Here is a 24,925-nt window from a genome sequence, read left to right as displayed (position 1 = left end):
GATAATTGACTCTGAGTTATCTATGTCCAGCCAGGTCACCACGGTGGTAGGAACCTGTATAGGACTGCTGAGGCAGTTACGGAAACTCGCTCCTCTTTTATCAATGTCTGCTTTACAGTCAATTGTTTCCGCTACAGTCATCTCTAGGTTGGACTATGGGAATGCCCTTTGCATCGCATACCCCCCCCCCCCCCAGAAACTGACCAAGAGACTGTAGGTAGTGCAGAATCATGCGGCTAGGCTTATTTTCAGACTTCCCAGAAAAACCCGTGCTACCCCCTGCTACACAAATTGCACTGGCTCCCCAATAAACAGAGACCTCAATTCAAGGGCCTACGCATTGCCCACAAGGCAATCTATGGCCAAGCACAAGGGTATATAAAAGAACGCCTAGAGAAATATGTTCCTAGCCGGACATTGCGATCATCTGAGGACTTCCGTCTAGCCCCCCGTTACACTACTAAATCTAAAGGGGGCAGAGCATTTTCTGTCCTGCTTCCGCAAATTTGGAATAACCTACTGTGATCGTGGGGGGAGGGCAGGCCGGATAAACAGGCGTGGAGGCCGTATTAAGTGAGAAATGTTTATTGAGGATATACAGATAAGGATGAAAGGGGAAACACAACAGTCCGAGCTTCTGTTCTTCTTTGGGGAGTTCCCGTTCTGGTGGTTTGACGCCTTCTCTTCTCTCTGGGACCAAGACTCCGGGTAGTCCGTGGAGGGCATATGGGAGAAAAAGAAAGGAGTCGTTAGTCCTGTCGGACGGTCCAAGCTGAGTACCGTACACCAAAACCTGGGAATGTGACGGATATAAGAAAACGAGTCCTGAGGGTTAAGGAACGGGTAAGCGGGACGATAGAGAGGGAAGAGGATAGAGGCATCTCCGTGGGCTAACCGTGCTCGAGTCTTCTTAGCGCGGGTGCAAGATGGGTATCAGGAAGGGTAGTGAGGGTCAGGACGTGCTATATACTATATACAATGGACAGTGAGGTTCTCCACTAAGTGAACGATCTCTATACAGTACTAGTGCTCTCCTCCCGCCTTTCTAGTGCTATACAGTATTTCCCCTGGGTGCGTGTACTCACCGACTCCGCCGTAGCTCTCCTGAGCTACGGCCGCTCCCAGCCACCTCCGTGGGACACCACCACTCCTCGCTCCGCCTTCGGTCTCTGCTCCGCGATCTCCGTCTCCAGCTCTCGAGAACTCCTGCCACTCCGACTCTCCGCCTGCAGTTCTCTCCTCCTCGGGTTCGCTGCTTCCTCGTTTCAAGTCCCGGAGGGCTGGACTTCCGGGGTATCCTGGGGTCTCTTCCGGATTTCCTCTGTGGGTTATTGGTTCCTGGAATGACAGAGGACAGGGGGGCGGGGTTCCTGTTACTACGGACGATTCCGAGTCCGAGTCCGCCCTCAGGGAATGGCGATGTTGTGAGGCAAGTAAGGGGGCCATATCACACCTACCTGAGTACCTCTGGAGGGAACTGGTCCTCCTTACGTTTAGGAAACAACTAAAAACGTTCCTATTTAGAGAGGCGCGAATTACAGTGTAATTTCTGGTATCGCTGCCTATGTTTCCATCTGCTCTGGTGACTCACTCACTTTCTCTATAAGCGCTTTGAGACCTGAAGGTGATTTTGCGCTATATAAAAGGCATATAACATAACATAACACAACATAACATAACATACTAACCTTCTATACAAAGATTTTGCCTCATTTGTACCAGTGTAACAAAAATACAGCAGTGAGGAAGGTGACCAGTCAACCTTTGCACATGGCCCTCCACTTTTCAGCAACACTCCTGTTTTTTAGTAACTTTTGATCTGTTTGAGCAACAAATAATGTTTTTGTTTATTGTCAGATTATGCAGCAGATGATATATTATGTGGCAAATATGACAGAGCCATAATTATGTGGAAAACATTTGCACACTAGGATATTTTGTCATTCATGTTTGAACTGCTCATGTGGAAAAAGGGAGGAGAAGTACTTATGACAGAAACTGCATGGCTTGGAGTCCAATGGCATGTGATTCCTCTTTTAAGAGTATCTTGGACATTCTATGATTGGAAATGTATCCCATTTTGTTAATGTATTTTAATGTCAGTAACTCATATTAAACCTTAAATAAGCATGTGTATCCATTGGTTGAATTAAATAACGTGATACCTTGTAACTGGTCAGTGAAATTCCAAATAAATACTAAAAATTGGGATTATTTGCTCTTTCTGGCCACAACTTTGACTCCGCCCACTGACCCAACCCTCAGATTATTCCCGCCCTCTGATTCTTCGCTCTCAGTTCCCCTAAATTTTTCCCCACTTCGACCACTGAGCTGAAGTAGTGTCTCTCGTCCCCAGCTCCCTGGATGGACTCGGGTTGACCTAAGGGGGAAAGTGAGTGGGCCCCCACACGGGTGCACGTGGCCAAACAAGGTCACCTGTCTTGCTTTCTCTTCAGAACACCTGAGCAAGATACAAAACACCAGGATACAACATGAATACTCTTCAAAATAGGACTCTGCACCCCTTTAGAATACCAAGGTACAACATAAACAGAGTTCAACACTCATTTGTCTAGTAAAGAGAACTATTTATTACAAGTTCCCATATACCAAATAGCAATAATGCACATGTAAAATAGATGCATATAGTAAATGTTGATACACCAGAATAAATGCATAGAAAGATGACTGCATGGATACAAGAATAAGGGAATTAAAATGTGGAATACATCAGCGGTTATCTGTCTTGTATCCTGCTGCCAGTATGACTGAGGAACCTGTTGACAGTCTCTGCAGAAGCTCTTCAACCGGGACATGTCTCTAGGCGGTGCATCCCCCCTATAGAGAGTCCCTGACAAAATGCCAAGAGGTCTCAGTCTTTATATTCTTACTAACACAGAGAGAGGCTTCTAGAAGCTCCCCCTCCCTTCATCTGCACTGTAGGTGGTGGCTGCACTCTCTGCATCAAGGTCATTCAACAGAGCTGGCCAGGCTCTGATGAGAGCTGAGGCAGATTTCTTCACTTTCTTATCCTTGAGCTATGCAGCCCACACTGTCTGCTCTAGCAGCTTATCTCTCCCGTTCGGTGAGGTGAAAAAACATAAATATTTCTGTGTGTGTAACCAAAGCCTGTCTGCCTTTGCTGCTGAAAGGCAGGGTCAGACAGAAACAAGATGAAACCGTGATCACAAAATGCAGGTAAAATAAAACTCAGTCAGTGGGCAAAGTCAAAACATGATCTTACAATATATATATAATTGCCTGTAGTATTACAGTCGCCTCAGGTTCGGATTCAGCAGGATTCTTGGGACCGGCGCAGAGCTTGCATAAAGGGCGGATGCCACCTTAGGCTGCATGACAATGCCTACCCAGATTTAGGGTTTTGCATCACAACAGAACTTTAAAGCAGTGGGTTTAGAAGACTGCAATCACTTTGTCATGATATCTCCTAATTGACTCTATTCCAGTTTTAAAGGCTGCTAATCCTTCTTGAGCTTCATCATATCCTTACCGCCCTCATACTTCTAACACTCTTGCTATCTATCCAATGTTCTCTGTCTGACATCTCTATTTAGATATTCCCTCTGAAGGTTCTCTACACTTTCTTAAAAGTTAGTCCTTCTGTTCCCTCCAAATATCACCACCAAGAAGGAATATGTAAAGAATGAAATGCTCTGTTCAAGCAGAATAGCCGCTCTACAAGTTATTCCACAATTTTAAGCCATTGGAGATTGTTAGCAGGTTAATACTTGTTAGTTCCTATTGATAAACTTTCTAACACATCACCCACCCACCATAAATGGCACTAATGTATACCACATTGGGTCAGTATCACAAATGATAATGAAACACTTTACTTGCCCAATATGACATAAGTAAACCCAACTCTTTCTTTTAGCTATGAGGATGACCTGGTTACGTCATGGCTTCAAGCTGCAAAGGAAGAATTGAGTGACTCCCTAAAGCTACCTCTGCTGGTAAGTGAGCAGTAAAACCCCATTTGTATATGTATTTAGATATTTGGAGGATCTATATAGTGCCATCTCTTCACTGGGGGAAGAAGTTCCAACCACTGGAGAAGTTGTGCACATTTAGGACATTGCTAATGTGATGTATGAGTTTCAGAGGTGAGTTCCAATTACAGCGCAGGTTTGTGCATCGATTCCTGGATGTGTGTCCTATAGCAACCACTCCGATGTATTTGAATTTGATCAACTTTAGAATGGATTGGGTAGCGTAGTTCTGGACATCTCACAGCGGGTAGATCTTGCAGCTGGAAGCGGTGAGAAAACAGTTTATTAATTTGATGTTTTAATTATGGAATTTTCTTTTAGCAATGCTGTATTACTATGTTGTGTAATGTTTTTTGTCTGTCTTTGATGGCCTGTCTGGACGAATAAAGAATTATTGATTGATGGATTGATTGATTGATTGATTGAGAAAACCGTGTTTACATTTCTTACCCTCTTTTTTAAATACATCTCCTATTCTACCCTATTGTATTTGTTTTGCCCCTCCCTTCAGCAACGAATGAAGTTATAAACAGCCAGCATCTAGTTATGATCTGCATCCATCACTGATCTACACTAACTTTTCATTGGCAAAATCTGAATTCTTCAGCTGTTTTCATGGCTATGAAGGGCCCTCTGGTGTAAGGAGGTTTGCAAAGTAGCCTGTTAATTAATATTGCAGTAACATTAGTATTCACTAGGACCAACTACAGTGACGCTCAACATCAAGTTATTAAATATTAACATTAAGTGCAGTTCAATGACATAAGTATTCAGTCGGATTAGCAGCACTACGTTACTGTGAAGAACCCATTTTTATGAAGTGTGTTTGACTATTGTTTTTTTACCTGGACACCTGTTTTTATGCTTCTACTGATATCTCTAATACCTCTATTCATTAATGCCAACCATATGTGCCCTACTACTGTGTAAGACCTATTATTAGCTTTTGGTGCCTTGAAGCTGTTGCTTCTTTGTCTGGCCTCCTGGTTTTTAGCCTCTGCAGTGACTCTTGCCTATTGATTAGTACCAGCCACCTCTTCAGAATAAAACGTTTAAGTGTCAAATTTTCAAACGTGCCCATCGAATTTATGTACAAAAAGTTATTTTTGGATTTGAGAAATGTATGAATCAAATTCTATTTGAGTGGTTCTATTGTGATTGATGATGGACTTTGTGATTGTTAAGGGTTGTAGTAGGTAGATCCAGACGAACTTTGTTTTTGTACAGTTTTTACATGATATTGTTACGATGTGGTAGTACAATGTATGTTTACTTATTTATCTTATTTGTTAAACTTATATGCATTGAAAAATGTGAATAAAGTCTGATGATGTACAAAAACTAAAATTGGAGGAGTGTACAATAGGTGTAGATGGTTGAGTAAATGCCATCAGTAGATTATCCTGTACCTTTTGCTCCACTGCCTGTTACTCTGCTGAAAATTAGGCCATAAATACTTCAAAGCCTAACTGTTTGAGTGTACGTGACCGCCATGAACAAGAAACAGATGTCAATACTTCGGTAAATGGCCAGAGGGAAGTCTTCTGATTTTTTTTATTTTTTATTTTCGAACAAAACTGAAACCAGGTCAGCCAATTGGATTTGTAGTAGTTCTACTCTGGGTCTAGAGGTCAGGCAGAGAGAATTATTAAAACACTGACGGCACAATTATTGGACACCTATGTTAAAAGACAAACTAGGATGCTCCACATTTACAGACAAATACTGGCATAATCCATACTAATATTATAAAGAGAGAGCCCAAACCTTTGAGGCGGGGGGTAATCTCAGTGACAACAGAACCAATCACAACACCCAATACAGCGTTTGAAAGTGCAGTTGCAGCAGGTTAAAGAACCGTGCCAGCAAAGTAGTCCCTTGTGGGCGTGTCTGCGTTCTGCTGTGGGCGTGTGCTGGGGGCATGACAAACGCTGGGGGCGTGTGGTACGTTCCGCCCTTCATGTCATGTGAGTCGTAATTGCGCCGCATCAAGGGGCACGCTGAGGGTGTGACACGCTGGGGCCGTGACAAACGCTGTGGGCGTGAGTCCGTGCTCTGGGCGTGTGTCCGCCCTTCATGCCATGTGAAGCGCCAATTACGCACTTGCGCCGCATCAAGGGACACGCTGGGGGCGTGACAAACACTGGGGGCGTGTGCTACGTTCCGCACTTCATGGCATCTGGGTCGTTCATTAATCAGATCTTCTGCTGTGGCCGTGTGCTGAGGGTGTCCCAAAGGCGTTCACCTCGAAGCGTGGTAAGTAACCATTCGCAAGACTCCCTTGGGGGACTGCCCGTTGTCTCACACATACTGGGGGTGCCGAATGCAGTGTGTGTCTTGGCCTGGGTGCCTCTGAAAGGGCCGAACGCAGTGTGTGGCTTGGCCTGGGTGCATCGAAAAAGCACTCGGGCCGAAGAGCGTCAGTGTGGGTCATAAAAAAATAAGAACAGCGGGAAACAATCATTCAAGACTCACACAATTCTAATTTTTAGACGGTCGCCGCTGGCCCTCAAGCGGGGGCACACGCAACTGAGCATGTCTGCGGGGACAATTACTGCAGCCTCTCATGCACGCTGTTACTGAACTATCACATTAAACCAAATTACACGCGCCTGCTAACATCAGCCAGGGCTTTAGCCGGGCTCAGGCGGCAGATCACTACACTACTTACATGCGCCTGCTAACATGAACCAGGGCTGCAGCTGGGCCTCAAACGGGGGGACACGCGCCTGCTAACATCAACCAGGGCTGCAGCTGGGCCTCAAGCGGGGGAACACGCGAATGACCGTATCTGAATACACACATTCTATTTCATACCCGGACAACGTCGGGACGGGCTGCTAGTTGTATATATTTTTGTCAGTATTTTGGATTTTTCTGGACTCAATGCCCAAAAAAGGAGTCAATTGAGCACAGCTTAGCCTGGCGTAGCACAATTTGAGCACAGTTTGCAAATGCCATTGCTGCTGGCTGATAGGCTATGGCCCTTGCCTCTCTGCATAGCCTCTTACTCCTGAAAATCCGTTTTCTTGTAACCAATCAAGAGGTTCGGTCAGCCGGAAGGCGCATCCGAACTGATCTGACTGTAGGGAGTGAAGAAGCACAGTTGTGGTACCCAAATCTATTGGTAGTCACTTACAATATGGCTGCCTTCACCAAGCTCACCTAGAGGCGGATTTCAGACCCATCAATGCTCTGAGTTGTGGCATTGTTCCTGACAGACTCCGCAAGTCTACATCTTGAAGTCTTTGTAGTTTGTCCTGTTTGTTCTAATTCCTTTTGAGGCTCAAGAATAAGAGGAACCAGAATTCTGAGAACTGTCTTGTCTGCACAACTCGCCTTGTATTTTAGCTGTGGCGTAGCTGCGCGTGAAAGGGAGCCTCCAGAGGGACCATGTTCGTCTCTTCAGCTTTCTTCCTTGAACTGAGGATTCTCATAACTCAAGAATTGAAGGCCAGAGGCATGGAGTGAGAGGCCGTTGGGTGCCCTTGTGGAGGAAAGATGTCATTTGTTGAGGGATTGAGACAGAAAAGGCCAGGTGATGAGGTGGCCTCCAATGAAGGGGATTACGTTTCTTGAAATTGTGTTCCAGATCTTAAAATGCACTGATGAAGTTATCTGTTTTGCTCTCCATTCTTTACTACTGGTTTTTTTAATGGTATTTTTGTTTATTACCGATACAGTATATCTTAGTGGAAGAAATGGAACGCAATACGTATAAAGATGGTTTCCCCCTTTGTGCACTTTTTACCAATTGCGTGAAGTAATGCTACATTCTGGTTGTATGTTTCCAAAAAACCACATCGGAAAAGCAGAGGCTTGTGGATTCACATATATGTCACTAAAAAAATACTTTTTTGACTGATTATTTGTTATGTACTATGTCATCGCATGCCGTGCTCTGACCTGTTGCATCATTTCCTGTTTTATCTTTTGACTTCTCACAGGCTGCCGATGAAACCAAGGAAGTGCTTGACTATTACCATAAAATACATCTCAACCTCAACGCGGACCTGCTCCTCCTCCTGCGGGAAGCAAAGTACCTTATAAAGCCTCCTTTTCACGTCCAGGTCAGAAGTCGCACTCCGCATCTTACCTGTGGACTAGGCAATCATTTAGTGAATGTCTCATAGAGGCAGAATAAAAAAAAAAATCATTTACTGATGATATATCCTTCTGTAGCTTGAACATTAAATTCGTATAGTACTCCTCATACGAGCTATTTCTTCTGTTGTATACAAAGCAGTATAACTAATTCGTGATGTAACTGTGGTCGCCTTTTATGGGATCAGCATGAACATAGACATTAGAGGAATTCAGTGCAATAAAAGAACAGTAAGCATTAAAAAAGATCTAGTCAGCAAAAAGCCAATATGAGAAGCGTGTCTTGCAGAAACCACATTAAAAACTTAGACGTTTGTGTAAACCAGTGAGACTCACTGGGGCTGTATTTGAGAATACTGTTAGCATAAACATTGTATGACATACACATTGACCCTGATTTTAATTGGATCGGAGTTTTCCGACCCTTGATTAAATCCTTATTAGTGCAGCAGTCGAAATGTGTGGCATTTGACTACTTGGCTCGTTTGATAAAGTCCACACTCTCCGTTAAATATAAATAGCTCAAACCTGTTGGAATTTTAAAGGGTAAAAGTGTGCAATATTTACCATGACTTGCAGATTTTGCTGTGATCAGCACCAAAATACGCATGTTGTCTCCCAAAAATTCAGAACAGTGCAATTTATCACACCTGATAAATTTCGAACCCCGGGGAGTCTGATTTTATTGGACACTAAATATTGCTCCTTCCCTCCCACCATTCATAAGCAGGTCCACGAATCTTAAATATTGTCTACAAAAATATTGTCTTTTTGCTGTAGATGTTCGCAGTTCTGACACCATTGTTCACTAGAAAGCATATCTTCAGTGTATATTGTTGGAATAATTACTGCCACACACGAGAGTGAAGAAGAGCAGCTTTATTCATGTCTTGGTCTCTCCGCTGCCAGCCTCACACCGCGTTCTAACACGAACGCCCCACCAACATTCCATGGGCCAGTTTACAGTACACCAAAGGGAAGGGGTGGTTGGGGCATACCACAACTAGAGTGAAATAACTAAGGGATATTACAACACATCTCCCTCTGTAAGGAATCAACAACAGTTGAAGAACAATCCTCCGGGGGAGGAAAAGTATACTGACATAGCTCTATTTTACATAGTCCTTTTGCCAACCTGGTGGCTGACGCACCCTGGTTTCTCTGGCTGCTTGAACATCCGGTAGGGCCTCATCTTGGTTTTCTTCACCATCGGCCATAGGAACACACACATCGGGGCAGCCACTTACATTGTCTATGCTCCATGTGCTTCCATCTTCCAGCACCACCGAGTTATTGTTCACCCTCCGTATTCTCGCTGGTTTGGAGAAGGAGGACACTTTCGCACGTCCTATAACAGGTCTTTTGACTACTACCCTTTGTCCAACATGGAACTTCCTGCTAGTGGTGCCCCACTTCTGGTCGTACCTGGTTTTATACTCCGCTTGATGTAGATCCACCTTTTCTCTCACAGAGTCTCTATCCACCCACACCGGAACACCACCATTTAACCAGTTTGGGTTGAGCTTAGATCCTGGATTCCTCCCTTTAAGGGATACAAAAGGAGATACTCCTGTCACTGCGTTGGGGGAAGCATGATAAGACCAAAGTGTTTTCCTTACTACTTCCTCAACAGGTTCATGCATAGTAACAGCCATTTGAATAGAGCTCTTCAACATTCTATTTCCCCTTTCTACCATTCCATTTGCTTTAGGACAATAAAAAGGAGTTCTTATATGTGAGATGGCCAACTCTGCTAAGAATTTTTTCATTACCTCTGACGTAAACTGGACCCCATTATCTGTTACCAGAGTGCTCGGTATACCTTCTGTTGCGAACACCTCCTGCAAAAACTCAATTAAATCTTGTGTAGTTATTGAAGGCACAAATTTGGTACTGATCCAATGAGAGTGATAATCAATGATTACGAACATAAACCTCTGGTTGGTGTTAAGTAGGTTCAAGGGACCAATTATATAAATTCCCAACTTGTCCCATGGTTTTGTCGGTACCCCCACTGGAATGAGTGGTGCTTTGTGTATTACTTTGGATTTGTCACACTTTCCACATGGTATTCCCTTAACACCTGGTCATTTTGAGATTCTCTCTCCCACTCCTCTTTACTAATGGCCGGGTGTTCTACTGCGAGAATTACCTCTTCAGGTGGGCTGCACAAGTTGTCCTCACCCTGTACCGGCAATCTTGACATGCAGTCTGCTATAGTGTTCTTCTCACTGGCCACATAACACATGGTGAAATTGTAACCTTGCAATGCCAAGACCCATTTAGAAATGCGTGGAGTGGCCCTTTCAATGTTCTTTGTGGAGAATAAAGGAATTAGTGGCTTGTGGTCGGTCCTCAGGGTGAAGGGGATTCCCCACTGAAAGAATTTAAAATGATTTATAGCCCAATAGCACGCTAAGGCTTCTCTTTCAATGGTTGAGTAATTAGACTCTGAGACCTTCAACGCCCTGGAAGCAAAAACAATTATTCTCTCGCATCCCCCAACCATCTGAGTGAGGGATGCTCCCAAGACTTTACTGCTAGCGTCAGTAGTCAGTGTGGTGTTTTCATTGGGATCAAACATCCCTAAGGTGGGTGCCTTGGCAATGGCTGACTTTACATATTTGAATTCTTCTTGGCATCCAGAACTCCACACAAAGGTGCTACCCTTCTTCAATAGTTCCCTCATTGAGCATGTGTGACTTGAAAAGTTGTCAATGAATTTTGTCATGTACTCCACCAAACCCAGGAAGGATCTCAGCTCATCTTTGTTAGAGGGTGCAGGAGCTAACATCACTGCATCCACCAGGCTAGTTTTCGGCTTGATTCCCTCTCCTGAGATGGTGTGCCCTAAGTAAGTCACAGTCCTCACCCCAAGCCTGCTTTACTCAACTTGCTCAAAACCTCTCTCAAGTTCTTGTTATGCTCACTTTCTGAGTCTCCATAAATTAGTATATCGTCCTGGAAGCAAAGGACTTTTCCTAGACCTTCTAATATGTGCTGCATAATTCGTTGGAACACGGCAGCCGCAGAGGCCAATCCAAACGGCATACGATTGTATTGGTATGCTCCAAAGGGCGTAATAAAAGAAGTCAGGCTTTTAGACTCCGGATGAAGGGCGACCTGGTGGTAAGCTGCCGAGAGGTCTAAAACACTGAAGAATTTTGCACCTTGTAACACGCTAAGCATCTAATTTATTCTGGGGAGAGGATGCCTCTCCACCCAGATGTTTGCATTGAGGTCCCTGAGATCCACACACAAACGAATCCCTTTGCCACCTCCTTTTGAAGCTACTACAATGGGGGTGAGCCATTCTGAGCTCTCAATTTTTTCAATCACCCCAATGGACTCCAACTTCTCCAGTTCACTTTTCAGAGAATCCCTCACCACTAACGGTACAGACCTTGCTTTATGTACAGTGGGCTTGCAATGCTTCTTCAACTTTATCTTATGGAGGAAACCCTTCAGCAGTCCCAACTCATTTGAAAATACCTCGGGGAAGTCCTCACACACTTCTGTACCTACACTTGGTTGTTCCACCAAGTACACTGGCTCAGAGGCATTGGGATCTGACTTGATGTTTCCACCCCAGTAAACACGATCCCTTCTTTGTTAAATATACTTTGCCCACAGTGACTCTATCCTTGAATTTTATGTGCATAATGACCATTCCTACCAAGGGTATGGTGTCATGGTTGTATCCACCTGGGTTAATGTCTGGGGGTAATAGCTCATATTCTTTGTCAACAGACCTTGCCTTAAATGTGGTTTCATTTATGAGTGTATAAGGTGAGCAAGAATCTGCATATACACTATAAGGTACATTGTCTAGCCAAATTTCACATTCAGGGTAACTACACTCTGAGCTCTCAAGTAGCTCATTCACCTGGATTACAATGTCACCTCTGGGTTCTTCTTCATCAAAAATAACATGGGCCACATTTTTTTTCATTTCATGACACACCTTGGTAAAATGTCCCCGTTTGTTACACTTCCTACATATAACACCCCTTGCTGGACACCTCACATTATTTGCTAGATGGTTAGGATTGCCACAACGGAAACTTTTAACTTTTGGGTTTCAGCCTTATGTACCGAACTTCCCATTGATACACTTTTACTTTTTTCATGCTTTGCAGAAACCTTCATTACTTCATCATCACGCACTTGTTTTACTTCAACAGCATCCTTCATCTCACTCATGCAGAAGGCTGTGTGCTCAATACTTTTGGCTATATCTACAGCCTGTTTCAAATCTGGGGCATCTGCTAACAGCTTTTCTTGTATCTTTTTATCTGATGTACATCTAACCAATTGGTCTCTGATCAGAGAATCAGGAAGGTTTCCAAAATCACAAGTGGAAGATAGGCCTCTAAGCACAGCTATATAATTTACCACTCTCTCATACTTTCCTTGAGACCTTGAGAAGAATTTGTGTCTCTCCAAAACCACATTAATTTTCTTCCCAAACTGAGCATCTAGTTTCATTAAAGCAACTTGATATACATCAGGTGGAGCATCACCATTGCGCTTCCACTGCTGCTATCGCTAGCAATGTCAGGTAAATTGTCATATATCTCTCTAGCATGCTTTCCTAAATTATTTAGCAATATGTGTAGCTTTCTTACAGATGAGAATCTATTCCCACCAATAGCTATTAAATAGGATTCAAATATCCTTACCCAATTCTTCCAGGGAGTGAGGGGTTCTAGTCCTCATTTAGGAAGGGAGGTGGTTGGGACATTGACATTGCAGTTGCCATAAATTTATTTAAAATTCGAGTAACGCTGACAATATGTTTTTAAGAGGGGTAGTGAAGAAAAGCGGCAATAAAAGTACGGCTTCTTCAGCTTTTACAGACTCAATTACTTATACAATAACACTTAAATTCGCAAAACTTGTGGGGAAACAAGAAAATACACTCCTTTTTACTCTTCCACACCCTAAACAGGATTGCAAGAATACAGGCTGAAAATGTTTACTCTGAATTAAATACTAAGCTTATCGGCGCACACAGTTTCCAATGTCAATGTCCGAACACTTCGCCTAAAGTCCTCCAACAAGCTGTGCCTATCTGCGTGATATATCAGGGATGAAGATCCTGACAGGCTTCCTGCATTTAGCTGTGCCTGTCAGCGTTTTTTCTTTTTTTTTCTTTTAATTTATTATTTTTCAACACCGATAGGTTCCCTTTCAGCTGTGCCTATCAGCGTGATCACACGAAGACTCCACCTCAAATGTGCCCAAACTCTCTCTCCTCGGTCGGATGCTTCTTAGATTACACGCGCCGCACCATCCGTGCGTCGAGATAATCTCAGTGTGCCCTCTCCTGGCTGGAATGCGCTCGCACACTCTCCTAGCCTCACTATGCGCAGCTGACTGGAAACCGAGGAACGCCTGGCTGTCAAACTCTGACTGACTTTGTGCGTAGAGATATTCTTGGTGTGCCCTCTCTTGGCTGAATTGCACTCGCACTCACTCATACGCTTAACTGTGTGCAGAGGACGGAACTCTGAGGTACGCCTGGCTGCCAACCGCTGACAGAGTTCACACGCGTTCAAACAAGGCACTTTCCCTCATAAAGCCTCGCCGCACACAACTGGATCACTTCCGGGGAAACAGAACGCCTCCTCAATGCTTGGATTCCACTTTACATCATCATCATCATCAGCCGTGATAAATGTTGCGCTACGTTTCACCGACTTTCCCAGCTAGGTGATTCGCCCACACCGCCGCTTCAAAGTACTGTCTATAGGCTGACACTTCGCGAAGCGAGACAAAAATCGCAGCGCGGACGCGTTTACATATACACACAGCGTTCTTAAGCTTGTCTCAGACAGTATACGCTGGCGAGTTCATTCAAGCGCTGTCCATTTCAGTGCGACTCTCTGTTATCTTCATAAATGAAGCGAGACGACAAGCACAACGCTGACGCGTTTACATATACGCACTGCGTTCAATGCTCCGTCTCTAACTGTTATCGCTTGCAAGATCACTGATGCGCTGTCAGTTTCACTGCGACTCACGGTTAACTTCATAAACGGTGTCTCGGCTATCCGGCAGCGCTGTAGAAACGGGGGAAGACCAGGATCTGCCCCCCGCGCAGCCCCGTTGCCAATTTGTTGGAATAATTACTGCCACACACGAGAGTGAAGAAGAGCAGCTTTATTCATGTCTTGGTCTCTCCGCTGCCAGCCTCACACCGCGTTCTAACACGAACGCCCCACCAACATTCCATGGGCCAGTTTACAGTACACCAAAGGGAAGGGGTGGTTGGAGCATACCACAACTAGAGTGAAATAACTAAGGGATATTACAACATATATATTTGGTTGTCTTCTGGTCTGATGGTAACTCTATATCTACCAAGGGTTCTTGATGGTGCACAGAAGGTCACTACAGACACTGAGCTGAAATATGTCCACATTTCACCAGTGCAGATCAAGGTGAAGATGGAGGATTGTGACAGTATGCATGAGCAGCCATGGACCGAAAATCTAGAGCACAAGTCTTCAGCACCATGGAGCTTTGTAAACAAATTATGCCAGTATTTCTGTCACATTACTACAGACATAGGAGCCAGTGATTTAAATTCTAGGAAACACTAATATTGTAATTCACTATTGCTATAGGGGTTCTTATCCCTCTTAAGGCTACAGTTAAATAGGGCTCTGAGATTGTGTAACAAATACTGTAAAACAGAAACCACATGGTAATCAGCACTGAAGGCTGTCGATAATAAGTAGTGTAGAAGACGTCTCATGAAGAATTCCCAGTGTAACCAGACACTATCTGCAGTAAATGGGCAAGATTAGAGACCATTTTCATTATATTTGTGCACATTTGCCATTTGTCTTCATATATTAACATTGTCTAACCTGAGCCTTCTACCTGTATTTTGTACGTAGAGTGGTTGATGCGTAGGATCTTCAAGGCAAGGACATATGGCCACCCATCACTAAACCTCCAGCTAACATACTGGTGCTGCTCCTAGCCTGCACCCTCCTCTCTCCGCTCTCCTACACCTCCCTACCTCTTGACCTACACTTCGGTGTAGATCTGTTCCCAATGTCTCCCTTATCTTGAACATATCTCTGTTGGTAGCCTCTGCTACTCATACTGCTATAAAAGTAAACGCCTCTGCTATGGGCATGTTCCTTCTGGCCATTTCTCTGTCTTTTAAATGAATGTCCACTACTATTCAGCTGTTAAATTCAACAGATAATGGCCCTAGATTTGGGAGTGTTTGATGAATGTATGTGGTTAGTTGTGACTGATTTGTTTTTGAATTATAAAAGGTGACAAGTGCATCCTGAAAGCCTTTCTTTAGGTGCCTTATGTTGTATATTGTAGTTGAAGGAACCCGTGCAGTGTGTCGTCCGGACAGTGGACATGCACAAGCTCAAGGTGCAATCGAGTCATCTGGAAACTGTTGTGTCCAAGTACAACGAGGTTATGAGGATGATTGCTGACTACGAGATGCCATTGTTTGACAAGAAATTGACTCACATCAATGAGGTGAGGATCTTTTTAAAGCCTAATAGCAAGTACAATCTGACAGTGGCGCATATGTAAAGTTACATAATTTATGTTTTCTAAGTAGATCAGACTTATGTTTGAGCATATGTTATTTAGTTCGGGTATGATACAAACATTGATCCAAGTGGCAAAGTCATTGACTGCGCTGCAGATGTCTGTGTATGATAAGGCTTAGGAATGGATATTAGGCAGCACACTAAATTAAAAATATGGTTATAAGTTTTGACTTCAACAGAGAATAGGTTTTTACCTGAAAGGACGTAAAAAGAAGAGACAACCTTCATGGAAGTGAGGATCCTTTGAGAAGAGAAGATGACCAGCCCAAACTGCAGAAACATGTATGGGACTGCTTGTGTTTCCATTCACACAGACTATCAGTTTGGGCAAGAATGACTCTTTGGGGCAGAGCCAACTCACGGTATGGCGTTTCCCTGTTTGTAATAGCAATGTAAAGAAAAATGATGGAAAAGAATGTGACTCAAAAGGATTACTTTTACCTATCACGAAAGAAAACATTTATGTGGCCACAAAGGAGGAAATCTTACAAAGAAAAAAGAATAATTATTTATTTGGACTGTAGTCATGTACATTCAAATATTGAGTCTTCCAAACATGGAGAATCGTATGGTTGTATATTGAAACAATCGATGACATGAGATGCATTGAGACCTATAGATGGAATATGGAGTTTCTGGTCCTTGCCTGTTTAGGAAGAATATAGGGCAGAAAAGGATAATAGTATCCCTCTAGGAAAGACAAGAGCAAGGAGTTCATCAAAGGGATTGCAATTATGTGTTGTAGTAGAATATGTAACTGAAATAACCACTCACATCGATGCTATATATAGATTTTCAGCACATATAGACAATTCTACCTAATTTCAAAAATATTGTGCTACCATAATATGTTGGAAAAATTATCTAGGACCGAAATATAGAGAAGGTAATTGCATGTAGATAAGTATAGATTTACTCTTCTTTACTCCACATCTGCTTATCTTGGATATTTGCCCCTAATATTATGGAAAATACACAAAAGGTGACGGGGAATTCATGCAATAAATCTAACCATTTCCAATCCCTTGCAGCCCATCCTTCTTTTGTCCACCATGCCACCTCTGATTACACCTAGCGATATGCAAATCAGTTTTGGTTCTGCTCCAATAGAAACAGTCCAGCTCAAACTCTGTGAACCAATACACAAGTAATTCAGGACCTGTTTTGGCCTTATTGGGCCTCTTCAGTCAGATGATTTGCATATGCCTGGGTCTAATATGAGGTAGAATGGCAGGCAAAAGAATGGTGGGTTGGAATGCTAAACTGAGCAACTGCCCGTGGTTTGGTTTAATGCAAGCATTCCTCCCATAACCTTTTGTGTGTTTGATGTAATAGCATTAGTAGCCACGGAAGCCAGCACTGCTTTATAGGTGACAGTATTGATAACTTATGCAAAGTGAGAGAAAAGTTGTGTATTGCAACATTTGCAGAAACGAAAGGGCCCAGAAATGTATTGAAACAAAGACCTTCAGTGATTAAGTGCCATGCCAGAGAATTATTATCTCCTTATGAGGCCTCGAATACGAGTCCTTTGTAATTGCATTGTTATTTATCATACTTGATAAATAATTATACCTTGTGGATGGGGAATAACGTGCAGATTGTGTGCTTTCTGCACTAAAGTCCCCTTGTCCCGCTAGTTGCCAAAACAATTCCTCCCACAAAAGTTTGGCAAAATGTATTAAGTAAAAAACATCCGACTGTCAGATTTTTTAGACAAACTCATTCTAAAACTTTTGCAAACAGTGGTCTGACTGTTTTACATGTCTGGTGGGTGGAGCTAGTCTTGGAGCCCCGTAGAATGATGTATTTTCCTCGAACCTCTGGACAGTGGGCGTGCTCTTGCCGGTCTTTATTACAGCTTGCTGGAAGGCTATTTTAGAACAGTAGAATGCTGAGAGCTCCACTGAAGAGCATGGAGCAGCAGCAGGCTATAAACACTACTTTCAATGTCAGTGCAGGAATCTACCACCGCTGACACTCCCTCTCCCCTGCCTAGCCAAGGATATGTGGATTGTGCAGGGGACTGAAGACGGCAGAGGACGGGGTGAGGGCAAACAGTTCTTCTTGTCCACTCCTTCGTCCTGTGATTAACATGTCACTGCAGCAACAGAAGGATGGAAGGGTGAATTGTCCCCAGCCCCTGTGTCTCCTTGTGTCTGAGCTGAGAGAGAATCACGGGTTGACTTCTGCCTCCTTTCTCTGCTCCTGCTGCCCATATTTGACAGGTACTGTTGTACCAATGTGTGTCGCGATAACTGTCAAACATACACAGCAGAGGCTGTGCAAAGCTCAGATGTTTCAGAGCCCTGTGGCTTTTTAATCCCCTGTGCCTCCTAGGAGGCTATTTATAATTAGTTCATTCAGCCCATAGTGGGTGGAATGTTCTAATAATCTAATATCCAACCCCGGGCTATAAATGGCTATTAAAGTCTCACTCTCTTATTACTGTCCCTCACCTTTGGCTTGGGCCCAGTGACTCTGTAGAGGGCCTGTAATTGTCTTTATAGCCAGCTACAGTGAACTACTAGGCTATATAGAAAATACTGTAAAGTTCATACCTCCATTGCAAACATTGGCCTGACAGTGGGCTGTCAGTGTTGACATAAGTATGCTGTTGTGAACACTCTCTTTACCTAAGCCATAGAATCTGCCTTTCCATTTCCATGGCCTCTCCTCAGAATAGGTGGAGTTGTGAAGGAGAGTGTAAGAAAAGTTGGTGCTGTGGTCATAGATAGTCAGATTCCCCTTCCTCCTTTCACAGCTCCCACTGTCACTGCTACTCAGCATCTGCAGGAGCCGCATGTAGCAAAACATCTGCTCCCATGTCTCAGGTCCCTACTTCTCACTCTTCCACACCAAACTGTTGCGCCTTCCCTTTCCATCTGCCAGGCAGGTTGAGGATGATAAGTTTGGCAGCACCGGAAGAGAGGTAAGTGCTGTGGCTTCGCCGTGCCTCTACCAGTGGCATTCACAGTAATTAACCTATAATATTGAGAGGAGCTGCACATACCAGTGTGTAACATCTCTACCTAGTGCGTCAGTTCTTGCTGGACCCATGGGCAGAGAGAGTGTGACAGCCAGTCGTGGCTGCTGCTGGTAGGAGCAGTGGGGCCGACTGAGGGGGATTACGGGAGACGACCACGAGGGAAAATTAATTCTTTATTTAATTTCCCCTTTAAATGCCCCTCCACCCCAGCCGGCCCCACCGCCCTACCACTCTTAGCCTGCAGCGGCCGCGTCTGGGGAAAGCACTGGAAACATAGCAATGTTTTATGGCATTTAAAGCCTGCTCAATAGGGATATAGCTCCATTCTACACCATTGCTACACCTTGATTATGCACAAACCTTTTTCTAAAAGTTGTTCACTTTTCAAATCACTTCATTCAAATGTTAAGAGCCCCCTGGTGTGCTTTAAATCTGTAAAATTATGTCAAAATCTCAATGGATGTTGTTAACTGTTCAAGCTCTATTTTTTTATTTCTTTCTGTTCCCAGCTTTTGAAAGATGGTCTTGAGATTTTTACCTGGAACATGGAAGAGAGTGCAGATTACATTGAACATCTGACATCATGTATCTGGGTGGATCTTCATACCAACTATAACATCGTGAAACACAATTATGAGGTAATCCTCGGACTCACCAGCGCCTGGTACAAAAGAAATCTTGACATCTTCTCCTTGCGAGATTTAAATAAGAGCTACTCTATTGCGGAACTGGTGATAGAGCAAAAGTAAGTCGATATCTAAACTGACTCTCAATTTTGGTTAACTTCATAATGACACTGAATGGTAATGCCAATCTTTGTATATGTTTAAATTGTGGCACTTTTGAATGGAATGATCAAGGAATAATGTACGGATGGCCTTGTAAATTAGTTCTCAGGCCATGATATCCTTTTTGTAGTGGAGTAACAGCTGCTGTCTGAATCCATACTCGCTTTCAGCTCTACAAATTGCTCTGCTCTCAAAGTTGCCCCAACCAGAATCTTTAATGGGCTGTAGATACTCAGAATTTCTAACTGAACCATTGATAGGATTCCTGTGGGACAACATGGTACAAGGAACAACACCGTATTTTATGAACTACATGTTTTCCTTTTATTCTTATGATCACAACAAGTTGCTTACATTATTTTCCATGTCCATATTGCCCCAACTAAAAATAATATTCCTAGTTTGGATATTGTTTTTACTCTATCTTCTAAGGTCCAATGTTAATTTGGTTTTCAAAGCCAATGCTGTTTGCTTTTGGCAAGAAAAGCGAATGGAGAGCTGAAAATGTAAGAATCAAAAGCAAATGGCGTGGGTTGGAGTACGGTTGTACGACAGTACAACGGAGGGAAATGCATTGCATGCCTTTAACACGTATTTTTTACCACACATATTTTTACCACGCATATGCTTTTACAACGCATGCCATTACCACACATTGTTTTGATATATAAAAACAATGTGTTTGTGGAGGGAAGACCCCCCAAAACCCCCAACTTACCTTAAATGCGTGGTAAAGGCATGCGTTGTAAAGTCAGTGCCATGAAACCGCACGGTGACCGAGCGCTATATAAGTTTCTTTACTTCAACTTCAACATGCATGTGGTAAAAGTATGCATGCTAAAAAATGTGTGGTAAAGGCACAACGTGGTAAAAACCTCTTTGTAAAGTCTGTTTCCCCTTGAGTAATAGGCCTGGAAAAGAAACGTAAAAGCTCTCAATGTCCCTTGAATAGAGTGCTGACTTATTATTCATTACTTATTTGTCTGGCGCAAATATCCTAATTGATTCCGAAACATATTACTTGTCATCCATTGGACTCACTTAAACACTTCCAGACGCACATTTTCTCTGAAAGACTGATGCTGTATGTGTCGCCCCTGACAGACTGTTACATCTTCAGTCACACTTTAGAAATAGGCTCTTTTGAAGCAATTTCCTTTTCGAGAAGAATCTGACAGTTTCGGATCCTCTCCCTAATGGAGCCCCACATAGTCTTCCACAAAGATAAAGCTGTCCCTCTGTTCTTTCTTTATTTTTTCGAATAGTCCTTGATAATTTAATAATTCTACTCATTTTCCAACCCCACCCCATGCTCTTATGTAGAGCTAATATTGTACCTTGCTCAAATTGTTAGATCTCTGGAATTTGACCTGCAGGGATCAGATCCTGTAGAGTTTCTGAACATCTATCCATTACGTATGGTGGCTTTTCCTCGGGCTGTAAAGCAGCCAAGGCCACAATTGGATACTCTTCCTGGTCCCTCTTTCATAGACCATCTTTATTTTTCAAAGAAACATCATGCTTTTTCCACCAACAAAAGCAGTAGTGGTGGTCTTCCAATGACGTGTTTCAATCTTAGACATTTCTAGGGCAAGGAGGTGGTCTACTCTGCATAGTTTCTTAAACTATTACTTACTAGTTGCCTTATACAGAAGTATTTGGCCAGGATGTCCTGGTTGGGTGCATGCTTGTTCTACCCCTCCTTACACTTTAAGCTGTGATTTAGATTTCAAACCAGACTGGCAGTAGATGACATGATAACACCATAAGAACTGTTACTATCTTGTTGACTTTGGTGCTCACTGTTATTGCGTTTCTAGCTTCACGAACCCTAACAAGAATTCCCTCCGAGTAAACGTTCAGCAACTTTGTGCGGAGGGTTATAGATGCACGGGTATTGGCAGTGCCCATGTACAATAGGATGTGCATGGACATGGCTGTATAGAAATGTTTATGGCAACTGCACCCTTGTAGAGATTTGTTCTGGCCTTGCCTGCAGCTGGCAGGCAATTATAAACAAGTTGTAAAGGAAGGGAGTAATGACTAAAAAGACCAGAATCTACATCATGGCCATTTCTGCTTCTTCCGTGTGCAACATGATCTTGCACAATTAGTCCTAATATATTTGCTAGCCGTAGTTGCTGGTGCGCAAGTTTAATCTGTTGAGCATTTGAACAGTAAGGGATATTTTCATCACAGAGATACCACTACATTTATACATTCAAGTGTTTGTTGTAAATGTTATCGGGCAAGCAAAAATGATTAACATTATATTGTCTTACTGTACAGTTGTGACCCACTCTAAAACTGACCTCAAATATCATTCATACTGATGTCTGAGGTCAAATTGGTTCTTAATGCTCCCAGATATCTATTGCTGCGGCAACAATGATGGACGGATGCTGAATGAATCAAACATTCCAAGTCACAGTCAAGGGTTCTGGGTTAAATCCATTGTTCTTTTGCTCACTACGCCACCCCAGTTTGGACAAATCAGTCTTGACCCTGCTCCTCGTGGTAATAGTCCAGGGTGAACTGCCAAACCGGGTCTTCACTGGACCGGAAACAAGAATCCTGCAACCGATTTTGGGGTAACACCCCTCATCATCCAGGCTAGCTTGAATCCATTGGCAAAGTCAGCAACAGACCCACGTCTGGGCACATCCATCCCACTTAGAGTGACAAGTGCTGTGGCAACAAATAATGGATGGAATGCTAAATACATTAAACATTCACCCCCCATGCAAGAGATCTGGGTTAAATCCTTTGTTCATTTGCTCACTATACTACCCCAGTTTGGACCAAGCCATATGGAAATCAGTCTTGACCCTGCTGCTCATGGGAACAGTCCAGCCTGAACTGCCAAGCCGGGTCCTCCCTAGACCGGAAACATGCATCCTGAGACGGGTTTCAGGGTGGGTCGCGTGCTTTCCCATTGCAAGCTAGCCTGGCTGATGAGGGGTGATACAAATAGAAACAACCTCTTGTCTAACCTATTTAATTTGGATCAGGCAACTGCTCTGCTAATAATCATTTAGTATACAGCACAACGGGTGATACCCTGAAACCGGACTTAGGATGCTTCTTTCGGGTCCAGGGAGAACCTGCCTGGCAGTTGGGGCTGGACTGTGCCCATGGGGAACAGGTTCGGGGCTGATTTGCATATGGCTGGGTTTAAACTGGAATGGCATGGGGAGCAAAAAAACTATGGATTTAGGCCCAGATCTCTGTACTGGAGTGAATGTTTGACATTGTTTAGTATTCTGTCCATCAATTGTTCTTTTTGCTCGGATATCTATTGACATCACAAATTGACATGAAATACTTAAGCTTTTACTTTCCAGAAATGTTTTGTAGAATGTGCAGTATGTCATCTCATTTCAGAATTTTAAAATGTATTTAAAATTATGGTTCTGGTAATGCTCTAGTTCTGCTTCATGTGCACTCTGAGGTCCTTGAGATTGCAACGATTGTTGTAGAAATACACTTGCGTTTACTGAATACCTGACTTGGTATGCCACACCTGTACCTAAGTTGTAGTCTATCCTGGAAATAGTATGAAGTGTAGAGCCATATCTTTTGTATTCTTACAGTTCATGCTCAGAGTATTGCTCCTTCTGAATAAAAAACCCTATAGAGAGAGAATGACCACAGAAAGTGGGTATCTCTCAATGAACATTTCTCGGTACATATCCTAGAGCCGGTGCTAGGCTTGCTAGTTTGGAAATTCACAGGAAGTGCAAACCTTAGTATGTCTGCAGTACAATCTGTAGCACGATTCATACAGATCTTTATAAAGTTGTGTAGCTACTGTAAGAATGGGCCTTTTTTGTAGTAGTCGCCCACTTCTTCTTGTTTGGTTTTCATGACTATAGGACTTTATATGAGATGATACTGCTAATCTTTGTCACAACGCATTTGCTTTCCCCCTAAACATCGGCTTTTAAATTGGTAACACCAAACTGGCTTAGTTTCCATTAAGGCCTTAGTAAGCTGAAGCTGGAAATGCACCAGTGACGTGGCAGTTAAATGTCATTTGTTGGCTACAGTATTTAATTACAACACCCACAGGTATGATTAAAGAGTATGACTCCAGAAAACACGGAGGTGCTCTGGCAAACTGCAGTTAGTCGGCAAGGCAATGTGCTTTGCAATATAAGCCCATCATCCCCCCCCCCCCCCCCCCCACACACAACTATGCATTGTAAGCCCACAGAGCTGGATGCTTTATATATAAACGTGAGACATAATAAATATTAAAGAAGTGTGTCCCTATAGAGAAAAGTTACCAAAAGCTGGTTATTACTGTGTAAACCAAATTACATATTTTTTTAACAACTTCTGAATAAAAATTGATTTTACATCTCTTCCTGGAAAAATTGGTGGAAAAGTAATTAAAAAAAAATCTAATTAAATGACAAACGTAGATTTTTGTTAACTGTAGTGGAAAAACAACTTTTAAAAAGTCTACCTTGTCCTGTCCTAGAGCAAGATAGATGAAAATATTTGTATCTTATGGTCCCGCTTCAGTGACTGAAATACAGGTCCCAGAATAAGTGTGGAAAGGCTGGCCACCGGGAGGGCAATGCAGCTGCCTCTAGGAGCAGGAAAGCTGAAGTGGTGTAAACAGTGACCACTTAGCAGGGGTGGGTCATGCCACAGGAGCCCTTCCTTTGAAACAGAAAACATAAACGAGGATCCTGGTGACAGAAACGATCCATTTCCAGAGGCAATTGAATCATTCATCTGTGCACCCAGCAGGAGGGAGAACTGATTCCAGCGAAGGAAGATGGGAGGTTCCCTTATTTCAATAAGAGTGTGTGAAACGGGGGCTCCTAGGCTATCTTGAATGAGGGACTCTGTGAAGGCTTACATTAAAATATGAAAGGTAGTGATGGAAAAGGAGGATGGGTTTTGTTGAAAAAGTTACCCAGATTTGGGTGCAGTGTTGGTGCTCAAAACTCATTTCGAGAGCCTACGGCTGGTGCAATTAAATGTAAAGCACACTGATTACCAAAACTGAAGTTATGTTATGTTATGTTATGTTATTTATATTTTTATAGCGCACTGATACCCCAGCAAAGGGGCGTCCAGGCGCTCAGACAGGTACTGTAACATAACATGCGGAATAAAAGAAAACTATTCAGAAGCAGAAAACAGGAACGTTTTAATAGTACGCCTAAAAATGGACAAGTCATTCAGGGCTCGGGTGTGCACTGGAAGCGAGTTCCATAGTCCCGCAGCACGCACCCGAAAAGAGCGACCACCCATTCTGCTGAGTTTAAACCGAGGACAGATCGCCAGATGCAGGGCCTCAGATCTAAGAGATCTCAGAGGTATGTAAGGGGTCAGTAAATTAACAAGAGCCGGTGGGGAGGAAAGTTCAAAATTTTAAAAGCCAAACAGAGTGCTTTAAACTTGATCCTCTGTCTAACC

The 24,925-nt window shown here is 43.2% G+C and overlaps 1 protein-coding gene across 1 annotated transcript in view; it reads left to right on the top strand.

Moving 5' to 3' along the window:
* The window catches only part of LOC144822741 (uncharacterized), a 2,085,503-nt gene that overhangs the window by 182,808 nt on the left and 1,877,770 nt on the right, over nucleotides 1-24,925 (top strand). Inside the window, exons 15-18 of the mRNA XM_078680596.1 lie at nucleotides 3,899-3,977; nucleotides 7,961-8,083; nucleotides 15,471-15,635; nucleotides 19,211-19,446. Coding sequence (XP_078536722.1) covers nucleotides 3,899-3,977; nucleotides 7,961-8,083; nucleotides 15,471-15,635; nucleotides 19,211-19,446 — 603 coding nt within the window. The remainder of the gene's footprint in view (nucleotides 1-3,898; nucleotides 3,978-7,960; nucleotides 8,084-15,470; nucleotides 15,636-19,210; nucleotides 19,447-24,925) is intronic.

The sequence above is a fragment of the Lissotriton helveticus genome, chromosome 3_1 (genome assembly GCF_964261635.1).
Source record: "Lissotriton helveticus chromosome 3_1, aLisHel1.1, whole genome shotgun sequence".
Taxonomy (NCBI): domain Eukaryota; kingdom Metazoa; phylum Chordata; class Amphibia; order Caudata; family Salamandridae; genus Lissotriton; species Lissotriton helveticus.
This window is presented reverse-complemented; position numbering and strand designations above follow the sequence as displayed.